This window comes from Cavia porcellus, unplaced genomic scaffold, assembly GCF_034190915.1.
Source record: "Cavia porcellus strain 051 isolate PalLab524CR breed Dunkin Hartley unplaced genomic scaffold, mCavPor4.1 scaffold_15, whole genome shotgun sequence".
NCBI lineage: Eukaryota > Metazoa > Chordata > Mammalia > Rodentia > Caviidae > Cavia > Cavia porcellus.
Window position 1 is genome coordinate 51,644,933 of NW_026947498.1, and position 16,087 is coordinate 51,661,019.

Here is a 16,087-nt window from a genome sequence, read left to right on the forward strand (position 1 = left end):
TATTTGTGTTCTTTTCTCATTTTTTTATGGCAAGAAGAGGGGCAGATTGAAGAAAGTAATGTATTGATGGAAAATGAGCCTTAGGAAAAATACTTGGAAAATATAGTTGAAAAGAGTCAATTGGTGATCATTTCAAAAACCAACTCAGTCTGTGAGTTGTTAGAGTATACCTTAAATTCACCTTGTGTCCAAAAAAAAAAAAAAACCACATATCTATCTATCTATCTATCTATATATATATATATATATATATATACATATATTGTTACAAAGATAAAAAATGTTCATTTTATCAATTTATTTCACATTTAAGTATAAAACAATAACAATATGTCTCTTATTCCTGATATGCATTGTAGACAGTAAGGAGAAAAAGATGTTAGCTGATATCTGCAAATAATGCTTGCTTTTCTTGATTCAATAATCTAGCCCGTTAAAGGGGAAATGATAAAAAAAAAAATTAGGTTTACCAGCTGCAAAGGACTCTATTTCTATTTCTTTTTCTCTCTTCTAATCAAAAGACTCTGTCATGCACAATCTGGACAGATATGCATATTAGCCCTAAAAATCAATCCAAAATAATGTAAGGAAAATGAATCTGATGACTGTTGATTTTGTCTGCTCACTGAGAAAAGGTTCCCTGTTCCTGTAGTTCTGTGGTGCTATCAAACATAACGCTCACCTCTTCCCAGGGGTGGACATATGACTACCATCATACAAGTCATCTTGTTACCATACATTCCTCCAGAAATGGGCAGAACCAATTAAACCTATTTTTATGAATGAGTCTTTCTTTAGAGTTGCAATTTCTGTTGATATAGGCTTGATCTTCAGGTAAGTGTTTTATATGGATGATGCTGGTTTGCTGAAGAAAGAGTTGGGAAAACAGTCAAAGATGAGCAAAGGCATGCATGGCTAAGATATGAAAAGAAAGACTTCAGTTGATCTGCTCAGGTGCCTAAGTTCTGCAATGCCTGGACATACGTGCACTTTTGAAACATTAAGTGTTTAAAACAGCATATCATTCTTATTTTTTCTTTCTATAAGCTAGGTATAGTTGTGTTTCTGTTACATTCAGTTGAAAGTATCCTGACCATTACCAAAATCATAGTAAAAGTATCTCCAGTGATGACACACAGACTCCTACTGATTAGCTGGCTTTATATAAATAATATCTAACTAATGTGAAAGGTGGATAGATAGATAGATAGATAGATAGAGGAAGGAGACAGGGAAATACTGAGAACTAAACTTTTTTTCTTGACCTATACTGTAAAATATGCTAATTTATGCTATTTTGTTTCTCTGAGCTATGACTCATCTCTCTTAGGATATCTCTTGCATAACCACACAGACCACAATACATTTATTCTTCACATTTTCATTCATAAATTATCATGCCTTTCTTTTTTTAACTTAATATACTAGGCTATTGTAGAATGGGCAAGAGATAAGTTATTAAGTTGGAAGGAAAAGAAAGGAGAAAAAAAGATGCCAATCAATTTGAATTGAAAGGGCAAATCGGCATGAGGATTTCTTTTCCTCTTAAATTTCACAGCAGGAGTTGGCTTAACTGGGAAAAGGTACCTCAAGATAATGTAACTGAGGAGTCATTTTATTTTTTCTGGGAATAACCCAGATGTCAGAAGTCACAGGAGAGAAGAAACAAGAATAAAGATGACTCAACTTTACAGTCTCAGTCAGGCTAAGTGGCACGAGCCCTACTCTATCACACTGCTTAGGATGTCATTACAAGCTGAGATTAGTGTTTATTTACTTCTAGACTCAGTGTTTGGTTCAGCCCTGAAAAATCCAACATGGAACATGGACACATTTGATGTGTCTATTAGTCTAGAAAAATTAATTGAGAATTATACTATTTGGAGATTCTTCTCTAATTGGATACTCTGGAACACAGCGTGTTAGTCTATAACCTGGGTGCTATTCTCAATGACAAGCCAAATAATTTTCTTTAACAGGTGCATCAAATAACTAGGTTAGACAAAATCTTAAAACCAAAAATACTGGTCAAATATCAGTTAATCTGCCTTTATACCACATAGAACACATTACAGATGCTTTAATTTCAATGACAGCATACACATATTTATAAATCTTTGTATGCTTTGGCTTCTGTAGCTGCTTTAATATATAATGCACTTTCTCAAAAGCTGTGCACCTTAAACTGTGATCATTAAGTGAGTTCCCTGCCCTTACAAAGAAAAGTAAACACATTAAACACCTCCACATAATGTTAAAATGCTGGACATTAAATTAAATATTTGTCCTATGGCGCTGTTAGCTGAATAGGTTATGAATCATCTGTGTTTGTTGAATATATTGCTCATAAGTATAATTTTGCCAAGTTCATCCTGTAAAGAACAAAATATAAAGAACATTGAGGCTTAAAATCTTTAATACTGAACTAAGCCTGTAGACTTTGCAATATTGGCACTGAATTCATAATCTTGCCTTAGTGAAATGTTATACAGAACATTATTCAGAGTGTTTGCTCTGAAGAGTTTGGATAAATGTACTCTATTTGAAATTGATTAATGCTGTCTTATATACTTCCAGATTTTTTATTATCCCTAGAATTTGACTTAAAAGTTACAGAATGTTTTTACTGAATTTACCGTACTTGAAAGAGTTTCACCTATATTTAAACAAGGATGATACTCGAAGCTATGTGAACTTCAGTAAAGTTTTCTGATTCCTGAGACATCAATAATCTCATCTGTCTAAAGAAGTAGTTAGCCCATCTTGGTGTTCCTTCCTACTATGGTGGAAAGCCTTCAACTATCTACAGAAAGAAATGAAGCTGCAGGCTGCTTATCAAAATTGAACCAAAACAATCACAGGTTTATCACGTTATTACCTTATGTAATTACATTTGTAATCATGAATTCACTAATCAAATAAAGTTAAATGCCTACTATCTTTTCTAGATATATAACAGAAAACACATTTTTGAAAATGTTTTTGTTTCCTTGAGCTTATATCCCAGCAAAACATAAAACAACAATGTAAATGTATGTTATGGTATATAGTAGTGGGTTCTAAAGAGAAAAAATGAAATAGGAATGGGAGACAAGGAATACTGAGGTTAGGATTGGTTGAAATTTTAAATAATTGCTCATGAAAGGCTTAAATTAAAATGCAACATTTGAACAACTGCCTTTAAAGTCTTCCTAGAGGAATTTACACTCATGGCTGGGGAAGAGCAATGGCCTTGACATGGGAGTCTGCCAGAAATCCTTAAGAGGAGTGAGAACACTTTTGTGGGAACAGATGAAACAAAGGGAAATAGTAATTGGACTTCAGAAGAACTCTTAAAGGGTTATTTTTAAGTAAAGATTGAAAATTGTCCCTTCAAGTTACTTGGAAGACCCCAAAAAGCATCAAAATATATGATTCTTGCTGATATTATATGATCAATGAGCCTTGATTCAGTGTCATCAATTTTTAATAATAAATACCTTTTTTGTTTTTTAGGAGTTACACATTTCTTAAGAATTAGTTTTTGCTACTTTCCTGTAAACCCAACTATCTTACATACTTTAGGGGAAAATAATATATGGATTACCGGCAAATGACACTTCTTATGACTCTCCAGTGCTGTGATATCTATGGTGATTTGTTTTAGAAAATCAAATACATATTATTTCATATTTTTTCACTCACTGTTTACTTTTAATTATTGTAGATAAAATGGCTAAATAATATGAATTCCAGTTAGAGATAATGCTAGAGAACTTCTAGAAAATACTAAAATTGAAATTTCTGTTATCACACATTTGAATAATCATATTCTGAGTCATTCTCTATATTCTCTAAGTGAACAAAGTTGTTTATCTTAGTTTAAAGTTGAAAGCACCTAGTGACCTTTGTGGAGAAACCCCCAAGTGGAAGGTGTAATCTCAGACTGTTTTACTTTTGCTTAAATTTTATGCACTTACTGAAAGCATTAATGAATTATAAGATTTGAAAACTTGGAGAGTTTTTGACATCATTTATATAGTATAAATTTTTTAGTCAATTGATTAGTCAATTAGTGAATTGTTTAGCTAGATTCTTTCTCCATTCCTCATGTCTGAGACAGGAAGGAAATGACTAAGGTGATTTTCAGTTCGACTAAAACAGCTGCGCCTGTCCTCTTTGTACCTAGACATTGAATATTCTGCAGTCTGAACTAAGAATCTAATGTTTATTGTACACTGAAAGTTTGGGCTCTTCTAAGCTCTAGTGATGCATCTTTATTAGCTAGCACTGTTGAGAATGAGTTGTTGAATTGTATTTGATGACCCACATTACTACTAAAATTGAGATTAAACAACAAAATTCAATTATTTCTTAAAACATATATCCTTGTGTCCTCTAGTCCATATCTGGAGTGATTTTAGAAATATTTTACTTTATAAACTTTATGATTTAGAAATAAAACAGCATTAACTTATATATGTGCAATCCTTGTGTCTCTTTAAATCACTATATATTGCTAGACTTAATATAAATCCTACTTGGTTCTGTATTTCAATCTTTGTCATTAGCATATTATTAGCCTAGGTCTTTCCATTGGTCTTTAATACTTACTACTCTACCTTCTGTCACTTCATGGCCTTATTCCCATTGACAGCAAAGCATTTTTACTACTCTCTTCCTTTCCCAGATTGTTTCTTCACTTTATTTATCTATTTTATACACAGTCTGAATGTGATTCTATATACATAATATTTCTAGTGTATCTGTATTTTGACTTTGACCTATTGCTTCATGTGGAATTTTCTACTGTGGCATCCAGTTGTCGCTCATAAAGGTGCAGATTCATTAACCCACATATGTGGAAGGTTGTAAGTTTTTGAATTTTTGTATGAAATTAATATTACCTAGAAAAATTCAGAAGAGACAAAAGAAGAATTTGAAAAGACAAAATTGTATTAGGTATTGTTGAATGTGCCATTCCAAAAATGGCACACTATTAATAAAAAGATTAATGAATTTGGGTTTTTGGATTAAAGGTACTCAATCTATATTTCAAAGTTCTCACTTCAGTTTCAAGAAACTGACTTAAGAAACTTTCTTTTCTTTTACACGTCTTAGTCTTACCCAGGCAATCAATGAAGACTCAGAGGAAAAACTTTCATTTCTTTGTATTACTACCTTTTGTAAGTTTAAATTTGTAAAAGGATGTAAATTCTGTAGAGACGAATCCTGTTTCATCTCTTATTTCTCATTCATAAACATTTATGGCATGTCCGGCCTATTTTCAAAATATTGCTCACATGCATATTCACTAACAGAGGATGGAGGAAGTATAAAGATGTGTTATATACTCTTGAGTTATGCACATAGTTATGTTAAAAAAAGAAGTAGCAGTAGAAAAGAAATAGAAGAAGGAAGGTGTACACATCACTTTGATGTACAGTGATAAGAAACAAGTATCTTCTGCTACTAAAACCATCTTTGGTGAAATCTTATTGTCAGTGAGAAATATTTTTTGGTTAATCAAGAGAGAAAAAAATCATCTCTGTTCTTAAGGGCACCCGTTCTGGCACTGGCTTTATTCTCACATATTGATGCATTAAGGATTTAACACGGGGCAGAGTCCCTGCCCAAGCCTTGAGGATGGGTTCCTGATTTCTAATCTCAATATATCTTAAGTAAAAATGTGTCTTTTGTACCAAATCATTGCTTTGTGAATACTGTCTTGCATGATGAATTCTATACTTAAAATGCAATGCTTTTCTTATCTTTCAGATAACATGAGATATTTTTCCTTAGGTTAAGCACAATTCATTTTACCTCTTTCAGGAAGAAGAACTCATCAGGATGGACGGACGCTGTGATGCATGACTAAACTGTGTGATAAATATCACTGGAATACTATGTATTCTCAATTTTAACAAAAGTCATGGTGATGCAGATACAGCTGGAAATCATCTTTCTCTAAAGAATCTAGTAAAGTGGGTTCCACTTCAATTTGGGAGACTTTTTTTGAAAGAGAAATCTTCTCTTCACTACAGTATTTTTCGAAGCTTACATCCTCATGTTTGTTTCTGACTCTGAGTTTTTGCTTATGCTGCATTATTTCAGTTTAGAAATGGTCTCCTCATCTCAAATGCACTGTACCTGGCCCAAGCAGATAGTGTTATAATTTAACTTCCTCAAGGAAAATATGTTTAAGGATAGCAAACTTTATTAAAATTTTGTTTAAATCAAGACCTCGTCACCCCAAAAAGCATTAAATTATTTTTATGCATCTTTGGTGAGCAAAGTGGGCAGCAATTCACTTCTAGAATCAGAGTGCCTGGCATACAATCCTGACTTTACCACTGTAAGGAGTCACTGCTTGCATGACCTTGAGAAAGCTACTTTACACTTCTGGGTTTCAGTTCCTTTTAAGTAAAATTAAGGTGGTAATTGCAGCTATCTAGTAGGATTTTTTAAAGGGAGATCATATACACTAATTCATATACATTATTTAGAATTTTCTGACATATGATATGTATTCAATAAAGTTGCTAATTAATTTGAAAATATTTAAAGGACTTGATCATTTCCAAACTCATGCTTGCATGATTGTATGTCTCTTTCCTGTTTTCAGCTTCCTGCTCTATTCCCTTGCTAAATTATTGTTTCAGTATTTTATCATTTTGCTTAATCTAGTGTAGTCTTACCATTATTTGTGCCCTTAATTATATGTGATCAATAGCCTTTGGAGCTACTGTTCCAAATAGCTTCTCAGGGCATTTTCCTAAACTAAGACACATTTCTCTTTGAAAGGAATTCTAGAAACAACAATACATATAACATATATTATATGCACACAAACACATATATGCATCTGGGAGTTATAACACTTAAATGTATCTTTCTGTTTATTTAAATATATAGCACTTATGTCAATATTTTGACCTAAATTAGCTGCACACCTTGGAAGGCGATATACCAATGGGTCAAAACACTAAGACAGCCTGACTTTTGCTTAAGGTTACTCACAGAATAAGTACACATCAAGGACCATAACAAGGCTCTGTCTGGTTTCCAAAACCCAAGTTCTTTTTACTTTATCTCATCAGTTTTCTATGTGATCATCTTTAATCTTCACAGTGCTTCAATGTGGCAGAACTATTGTTATCACTTTGTACAACCCTGAAGAGCCTGAGGCTGAAAGAGGGTGAGTTGGCCATGATCTGACCATACAGTAATAAAACCTATCAGATACTTGTATTCAGACTTTTTTGAAGTTTATCTTTAATAATTATGTTGTAATAATTCCCATCCCAAAACAAAAGAATTCAGAAAGTCCAAAGGTCCAGACTAAACATACTGTGAGGATGGTTTGATCTAATACAGGCCACTTAGAGATGTGGCTCAAAATTATTCTCAAAAAGAATCTCATAGGAATCTACTGGCATATTAGCAGCTCCTGAAACAATTAAAAGCCATCAGTCTGTCTGTTGATTCATAAGATGTAAATGAAGGTTATTGTCAAAATCAAGTGGGAGAAGCTACTTATTTATACAGCTATTCTCTACAATACTGTTAATGTAAGAAGAATCAGGAGAACAAGACAGGCACTCTTTTAAAAAATCACAGCTAAAGCTGGAGGTTAATATTTTTTAATCACAAGATAAAAATTCAAAGTGTGTGTGTAAAGCTTCTCCTGCCTGCACACCCTCCCACCTTATGCAGCTGGCGACTTGCAGCCTTTTAAAGAAGAGCAGTATGTGAGGATTACTAGTTAGCATTCTTGGCAGGAGTCTGGTCTCATACAGAGGCGACCCTGTGATGCAGGAAACACCATTTAATGTCCTAGCAAAGTGGTTCAGGGGCCACAATTTTATTACGCTTTGGGGATGAGAGTTATGATCCTGCATTCCTGATGCAGAGCCACTTGGGGCTCTGATAGCTCCACCCCGGTGTTCCAGAGGAAAATACTGCTGCACACTCTCTGCCTGATCTGACAGCGACACAGCTACCCATGCACCGCCAGGGAAGTGGTGCAGTGTTTCCAAATTGCCTGAGAAGAGTGTCCATCTCCTGGGGTGCCTAGTTTTTTGGAACTAACAGGCAGGAGTTTGGCTTTTTATATGAGTAACGAGATTTTGTTTCGTAACTTGAAATCGCCGCTTAATTCAAAATAGAAGTAACACGCACTCAGTTCTGAAGACAGTGGGAAAATCCATATGACGAAGTAAGGTCTAGAAATTCAGATAAAAATTTCACTGGGGACATGGAGGGGGGCAGGGAGCAAGTATCCTTTTTCCATTTGATTCCAGGCAGTCGACCCAATCATCTGCCTTTAAGAAGGACGTGTTAGGGTCCTGGGAAGAAAGGGGGCTGCGAGAAGTACGGGAGCAATGGGTCTGGCCCGGAGTTGTCCCGGAGCAGCTCCAGCTCCCAGGAGCTGAATTCCCAGTTGGGCCACTACTTCCAGCCCTTGTGCTCCCGCCCGTTGACCTCGGGAGCTCTCCTAGCCCCGCTGCCGACACCATGAGTCTTTATAAGGCAGGAAGTCTGAAACATCACAGCGGAAGAAAAACTGAGACGTGAGCCAGTGAGGTAGGAGTCGAGGTGCCTTAGGAGAGCAATCTAGCTTTCTGAACCACAGGCCAGGGGGAGAGGCAGCGCGAAGTGAAGGCGGACCACCTAGCGGCCCTACGGGAAGTGTCAATCCCGCCAACCCCACCGGGGGCGTCCGGCTCCCGTGCGCAGTCCTGATTGGGTGGCGTGCACATGGAGGGCGGAGCCTCTAAGAAGCTCCGCCCTCTTTCCCCGGGGCTGAGCCCGGCCTCCTAGCCTCGGAAGCCTGGCTCGGTCTTGGACTCGGTCCTGCAGCGCCTCTAGGCTGCGGCTCCGCGCTCCAGCCACCTGCTCAGCGCCGCACGGAGGGTGGCGGGGAGGAGAGGAGGGAGAAAAGAGGCGGGAGGGAGGAGAGAAGCAGCTCACACGCGCTTCCCAGTCCCTCCACTCAGAGCAGCCGGTGGAGCGCTGCTGCCGCCGCCGCCGCCGCCGCCGCCGCTGCTGCCACCTGAGGAGACCGCGGCCGCCGCCCCCTCGTCCCCGCCGCCCACCGGCGACCCCTGCCCACGCCGAGCTGTTTCTCTGCCCTGCTCCTGCCGTTACTGTGATCCTTACCACCGCAAGAGGAGAAAACTAAGAGAAGAACCAGCCGAAGAGGAGCTCGTCCGCCTTCCTGTGTCACTCGCGTGTCCACCGCCGAGCGAGGGTCGCGATCCCGCAAGGAGCTGAGGAGTTGCGGGCGCCGCCGCGCCGAGGGAAGTTGCGGGGGCGCGGAGCCGGGGCGCAGCCACAGCCCGGGGGCCGCGCGTCTGGAGGAGGAGCAGCTGCCCCGCCCGGCCGCGTCGGGACCACGAGCCGCCGCACCGCGGGCCGGGACGACGCCCCCTCCCGCGGCGCGGAGGAGGAGGAGGACGAACATGGCCCCCGCGGCGTCCGCGTGCCGCCGTCTGCTCCGCTGGCTCCTGGTCTCCGCCGCGGTGCTCAGGCCAGGTGAGCGGGCGCGGGCGGCGAGGAGAAGCCGGGGGGAGCGGGCGCGCGCGCGGACCGGGCCGGCTCGGTGGCCGGACTCGCTCGCCGGGGTTTCACTGCGCGGCCCAAGTTCGGGCGGCGAGGAGCGGGGCGCCTGGGGCGGCTTCGGAACTTGGGGGGAGGCCGCGCTGGGGCTGCGGGAGCCCGCGGCTAGGTCCGTCCGAGTCTCCCGGTCCCCACGGCTCTCGCCCCCGAGGAGCCCTTCAGATCAAAGTCCACAGTCCAGTGCTCCGCGTCCCTGGCCAGTTTTCCTTTCGTTTAGCTCTTGGCTGAAATGAGTACTCCTGATAAATCCCCTAGTAAGTTCCCTTTGGTGCGAGGTAAAGGGGTGGGAGGGGTAGAGTAGAGGAGAAGGGAAAGACTTAAAGCATCCCATTTAAAAAAAATCCTAAAGCTTGCCCTGTAGTGCCATTGTCGGGGTGGGTGGCCAGTGCGAGGGTGACGACAAGCAAAAATCTGGGCTGACCTGGAATTAGCAGCCAGGTTTCTGAGACCTTAGGAGGGGCTGGTGGATTTCTAGGACGTGTCGATGAAGCCTCAGTCCTCAGTACTACACGGGCCATTAGAAAAGGATGGGGGAAAACCCCGCAAAATCCTCAGCAACTACAGTCTCTCGCAGGGAATCCCGTTTTCTCCCTCGGGGACGTCCCGGCCCTGGCATCCTCTGGCCCGCCTGGCGGTGACAGGAGTTCGTCCTCACCCAGTGCTCTGCGCGCTCACAGGCGCTTGACAGCAGCAGGTTCATTTCCTCGCTGGACTTGATATTTTCCTCCTCTTTGAAGTTTTGCTTTCCATCCCTGGTGTAGAGTTGCTGGTTAAACTACTTCCTGCTATGTTGATTTCTGTTCCTTCTTTCCCTTTTCTTTTGCTTTTTGCAAAGAATTTTTTTTAAAACCACTTCGCTTCCCATTTTTTTTTTTTTATTCTTGCACATCCCTTCAGTGATTAGCAACCTCAGAGAGGTTTCAAAGCCTCTGAATCTTTTCCAGGAAAAGGGGCAAAGTGGGGCTGGTGACCAGAGGCCAAGGGAGAGATCATAAGGGTTTGTGAACTGCCCTCACTGTTTCCGCAATGTGCGTTTGTGTGGGTTTAGGGGAGAGGTGTCCTCTCCAGATCTGTTTATTAAAGTTATATATCTGGGTGAGGTAATGAGCTCACCTGCTGGTTCGGAGACAGAAAGGCTTAGTGACGAAACCTCGGGCTCTGGGGGTGGAGACCATGAAATCAGAGTTGAACTGGATTTAAAACAGGTGGGTCAGTGTGAAAACACTGGGGAGGTGGGTCTGGGGGCCCTCCGGGGTCTGGCACAGTGTGGGTTTCACTTTCTGACCTTCGATATCCGATGGGGAAAAGAAAGGACACACTCAAGCCAAGGTGAGAGTCCAGCAGGGAAGGCGAGGGTGCTGCAGCTAGGGAAAGGTGAAGCTCCTCAGTCCAGAGTTGTTTTGCAATTTAACCCTTTGTAGACTTTAAGAGTCCCCACCACCACCGAGGCACACACATGCCCAGTATCCTTTTTCTCGGGCTTGAACAGGAATGTAATTTCTTTTGGCCACGTAGGAGGACAGGTTTACCCCACCCCAACACACATTTAACTGCCAGAAGAGCAGAGGTTCCGCTTTCAGACCTATTTTGTGATGACTGGCGCCAGAGATTCCTGTGTGCAGCGGGCCAGGGCCAGGAGCTGTGCTTGGGGAGCCGGAGCACTTACCACCACAGCTTGTCCGGGGGTCGCAGGCTACAAAGCCTTGGGTTCCCGATTTCCCTGAATCACTGATCTGCCATAGTACAAACTTCTCACATGTCAAAGCGTTTTGAAAGGCAAGATTATGTTGCAACAGCAAGACTTGAGGTGGCAATTGCACCGCCCTCAGAGTGATCTGTCTAGCCTAGAGCAGCTTGGAGGTCCCTGGACAATGGGCGGATTCATCCTGCAGCTAACTTTCCCTGCTGCCCGCTTTCATTTCTAGAGCATTTTTAATAGTGTATATTCAGTACTGGAGGACAAAAACTCGAATTTGTGAAACTGCCCCTGCAAGTCATTTAGTCCCTGACCCCTACAGTAGTCACTGGTATATTTAAGCTATTCCAGGCTGTCTAATTGAAGGAAGGGAACGAATATGTATATATCAGCTACCAAAACTGAATTCAAAGATAAAGGCAAAGAAATGTGTGCTCAGCATCCGAGGTAGCAAAAAGCAAAAAGAAAAAAATTATTCTTGTAGAAAGAGCGTCAGCCTGTGGTGACATTTTGTATTGCTTTAAAAAAAGCTTTGATTATTTACAAGGAGGTGGGGCTTTTTATAGTTAACTCTTTGTTCACTGGGATCATCTGTATATTACCCTCCCTGGTATTTTTGTAAAGACTCACTGATACAAGGTTCTTTCCATGATGTAAGCATACAGCACACTGTTTTTAGTGGGGTACTGTATTTGAAACATAACAGTAAAACACATCAGGCTTTTGGGTAAACATCAGCTCAGTGTCTTTTTTTAGGTTACTGATGTGGTTCTGTTTATTTATTTAAAAACTATAAACTTAGTAGTGTCTCTTTTTATTTAATCCAATAGCAGCTTACTTAATGGAGTATTATTTGCAGTACATTGCTTTTTTAGAACTGGCTCAGAATCTTTAGGCACTCTAAAAAGTCATTTAACCATTTTTGGGGCTGTAGCTTTCTCCTGTGTACAATACAAGGAACTAAAACACCTCTGTGAGATTTCTTCCAACTAAAATACTCTTTGTTTATGATGTCTTATGATGAAAGATCTAATTGGGTCAGGCAGCATTATTTTGCAGAACTATTTTTCTAGCAATCTTATTCTGGATAAAAATTCATTTAAACTGTATTGTTAGAAAAGTGCTAATGGATTCCAATTGTTAATCTTTTTTTCCACTTTTATAAATTCAGTATAACATTTTGTACTTACTGTTCCAAGCTTGAATTGTTCTATTACAAATTAAGAAGGGCTATGGAGAGGAATTGGTCTCCTACCTTACTGGGAAAAGGGATTTCAAAACTGAGTAAGGTTTTAAGGTCTCCTGAAAACTCTTCTTATGTGTCCTATCCGTGCTGAAAGTCTTCCCCCACTGCCTCCCCCCTTTTTTACACTGCATATATAGATTATAGAATATGTTGGCGCTAATATAGTTGTAGAATATGGTTGATGCTAAAATATTCAATTTACAAAGCCTCCTGTGAGCACCCTACAGTGCTTCTAATATAGAAGAAATAGAAAATCCTAAAACTTTCCTTTAGTTTTAAAACCTATAGAAATACAAAATATTTCACATTCCTGGATTCCAAACTTTTTCAGACTTTTGAATGCAAGCTAGTCTATCTTTTGTGATAGGAAGTCAAATGAGAATACGTGTCTACTCTTGGCTTGAAAGATCAATAAAGGCCCATTGTAATAGTCATAAATATTATAAAAATATTTTTTTTTGTACCAGGGATTGAACTCACAACCCTGTGGTTGCCTGATAGGCGCTTATGTCACTGAGCTAAATTCCCTGCACCATAAAAATATTCTTTATATTAGTATTCATGTGTTCAGATTTTAGCTATGCCATATATATATATATATATATATGGTATATTTATGTAGCCCTGTAAAAATTATTGTTGTGTTTGTTTTTATTTTTCATCTATAAATGTATTTTGCTGTGATTGGTACAGTTCTGATTGTAGTAAGATTAGTAACTAACAGAGTTTTGAAATTTTTAGCAGCAAAATATGTCATATTAACTTTATTATATTGTGAATAGAACACCCTTTAATTTACTCCATTTAATTACCACTTTATTAAAGGCAGGCAAAGTCTTTTCTTTGAATTTCCTCTTTTCTTTTTCTCTCTCTAATTTTTTATGGCATTAAACCTGGAAATTTGTAAGCCTGAGCACTATCTAAGGTATCAGTATTATTTGTGTATAATAACAGCATTATTTGTGTACAATAACAGTTTTTTTAGTTAACATTTAAGTTTTCTTATAATCTCATATTTCCAGACACACCCTTTCCTGTTTGACATAAAACCCCATCAAAGTGTTGTAGCTACCTAAAGCTATTAATTCAGGTAGACATACGTGATTTATATACCAGAGATGCAGGAGAGCCTCTTTGGTGCAACTATGATAAAAGTGTCTGTATGCATTTAGTACTTTAACTCAGTTCTTTTCAAAGTGTTAATTTTCTTCTTTATTGTTTAGTTTTCACAGAGGCCTGTCTGGTTTCTAGCACATCAATGTATGTGACTTATAAAGAATGAGCTAACTAATTGGAATATTAAAGAATATTTTGTCAAGAGGTATATGTAATGAATTTATTACTTTTGGATTTAAACTCATTTTACTTTCAATAAAAAGTAAAAAAAGACCACCAAAATGACTATTTGTACTTTAAATCATTTTTAAAATTTAGTACATAATTTTCTTTCTCCTAAGTATAACAGTCAAAATCTAAATATATAGTCTCTGTATAAGAGAATGTTTTGTTATTTAACAAGGTTAGTTACTATAGTTATTATAATATCCTTACAGTATATAAAGTGTTATCATATATTTGTAGTTATAGATACTTTCATTCAGCTAATTTCTCCTTTCAAATGACAAAATTCATATTTATTTTATTTTTTGAGTGGAATATCTAACATACTTCATATAGGACTAGTTGCAAATGTACAGTGGTGTTATGTAATTGTTGTATATTAACCTGTTAGCATAGCCCATTATTCTATTGTATGTTCCAATTAGTTTTTAATGCTTCCTCTTGTTTATTCAGTCATTTCTCAATTACCCATTTCATTGAAGGGAAAATCAGAGTTGCACACAGTCTAAAACAACTCCTAATCAAAGGATTATCCATCTTGACTGAGTTGAAAATATTTAATGAACATACCTGTATCTAGTGTTCTAAGAATTAATAGTATTTCAACATAATGAAACAGGGTAGGGGGAGGTAAATTAATCAGAAATTAGCTACCTTGCTTCTCTTGTTTATCTCCTCCTCCCTCCAACCCTTCTGCCTTGCCATAGCATTCCATGATGCAAAATCCTGGCCAAAGTGAGTCTGAAAAAAGTTCTCAAGCTTTCTGCCTTTAACCTAAAATTAGCATTGTCATGTTACAGTGGGTAAGGTATATCCTGGCTTTTCTCTCTCCTGGTACTAGCTAACAGCTCTGCCAAGTTGTATTATGATACTGGTTGCTTTCTTTTTCAGTTAGCATGATTTTTTTTGCAACATCAAATTTTATTTTCATCTGTATTTCATCTGTAAAGTCCAGAAAGACTTCACATCTACAAACTTTTTGCTGCCTGCCAGCCCTCTTCTTTTCCTTTCCCTTCCCTTCCCATCCCTTCCCTTATCCCACCCTTCTCCTTTTCTTCCCCCTCCCTTAGTTTCCATTTTTTAAAAGACATTTTGCATTATTGGACACTGAACTCAGAGCCTTCACTTCAAGCTGCATCCACAGCCCTTTTTTAAAACTTCTAATTTCAAGACGGGCTCTTTCCATGGCTGGGTTTGAACTTCTGGTCCTCCTGCTTCAGCCTCCTCTAGTGCTTGGATTAAAGGTCAGGTTTGTGATCTAATCACTGTGAGACTGAGGCTGGAGGAACACAAAGAGTTCCTGAGAGTTCCTGACCTGGACTATGTAGTGCTGGCCTTGATCTCACTATGTAGTCCAAGCTCTCCTTGAAATAAGGCAATTCTGCTGCCGCAGTCTCCTATCTGCTAAAATTACAGGTGTGAGTCACTATACTAGGTCTGCAAAAGATTTTGTAAAGGATAAAGACACATACTTCAACTCCTCATGATAAATATAATCATTATGTAGTGAAAATTGTACTATTAAAAATAAATTTCACAACAAAAAATTTTTTTAAAAGAACCAATGCTACATAAAGACCTAAGCTCCTCCATAAGGCAGCACCTGTCTTTCATGGATTGCCAAAAGATTTTCCCAAAAAATTCAGGAAAAAGAGTATAGTATTGTTCCATAAGAACTGAACTGGGAAACGAATCATCCTGAATGAACAGATGTGTGCAAAATTGTGTGAATGAAAAGAAGAATTCATTGGCCAGTAAGACATAATTATATCTTGATAGTTCATTAATTAAAAATGCATACTGGTAAAGGACTTGTGCTAAGGGTGGAAAAAGCTTGGATCAATATAGAAAACATTGCAGAAGAAAAGTGATTGACCAAATGCAGTTACTGGATGTATTTATGCATCCAGACATTTTTCTCCTGTGGTTGGATGTGGCCTTCTGACTAGAAGACTTGACTTTCCCAGGCCTTTTAGCAAGTACAGCTTTTTTGAGAGAGAGAGACAGAGAGATAGAAGAGAAGGAGAGAGAGAGAGAGAGAGAGAGAGAGAGAGAGAGAGAGAGAGAGAGAGAGAGAAATCCCTATAAGGTGTAATGTTCTAAACAGTCACATAGTATAATGAATTTTCCCATGCTGCAATTTCATGGTCACTAAGAATTCTTCTAGAGAGAGAGAGAGAGAGAGAGAGAGAAATCCCTATAAG

General features: G+C 39.1%; 1 protein-coding gene across 2 annotated transcripts in view; it reads left to right on the top strand.

Moving 5' to 3' along the window:
* Window positions 1-9,382: 9,382 nt before the first annotated feature.
* The window catches only part of Alcam (activated leukocyte cell adhesion molecule), a 178,603-nt gene continuing 171,898 nt past the window's right edge, over window positions 9,383-16,087 (top strand). For both annotated transcript variants that reach the window (XM_063224890.1, XM_063224891.1), the window contains exon 1: window positions 9,383-9,516. In XM_063224890.1, coding sequence (XP_063080960.1) covers window positions 9,444-9,516 — 73 coding nt within the window. In that variant the 5' untranslated portion in view covers window positions 9,383-9,443. The remainder of the gene's footprint in view (window positions 9,517-16,087) is intronic.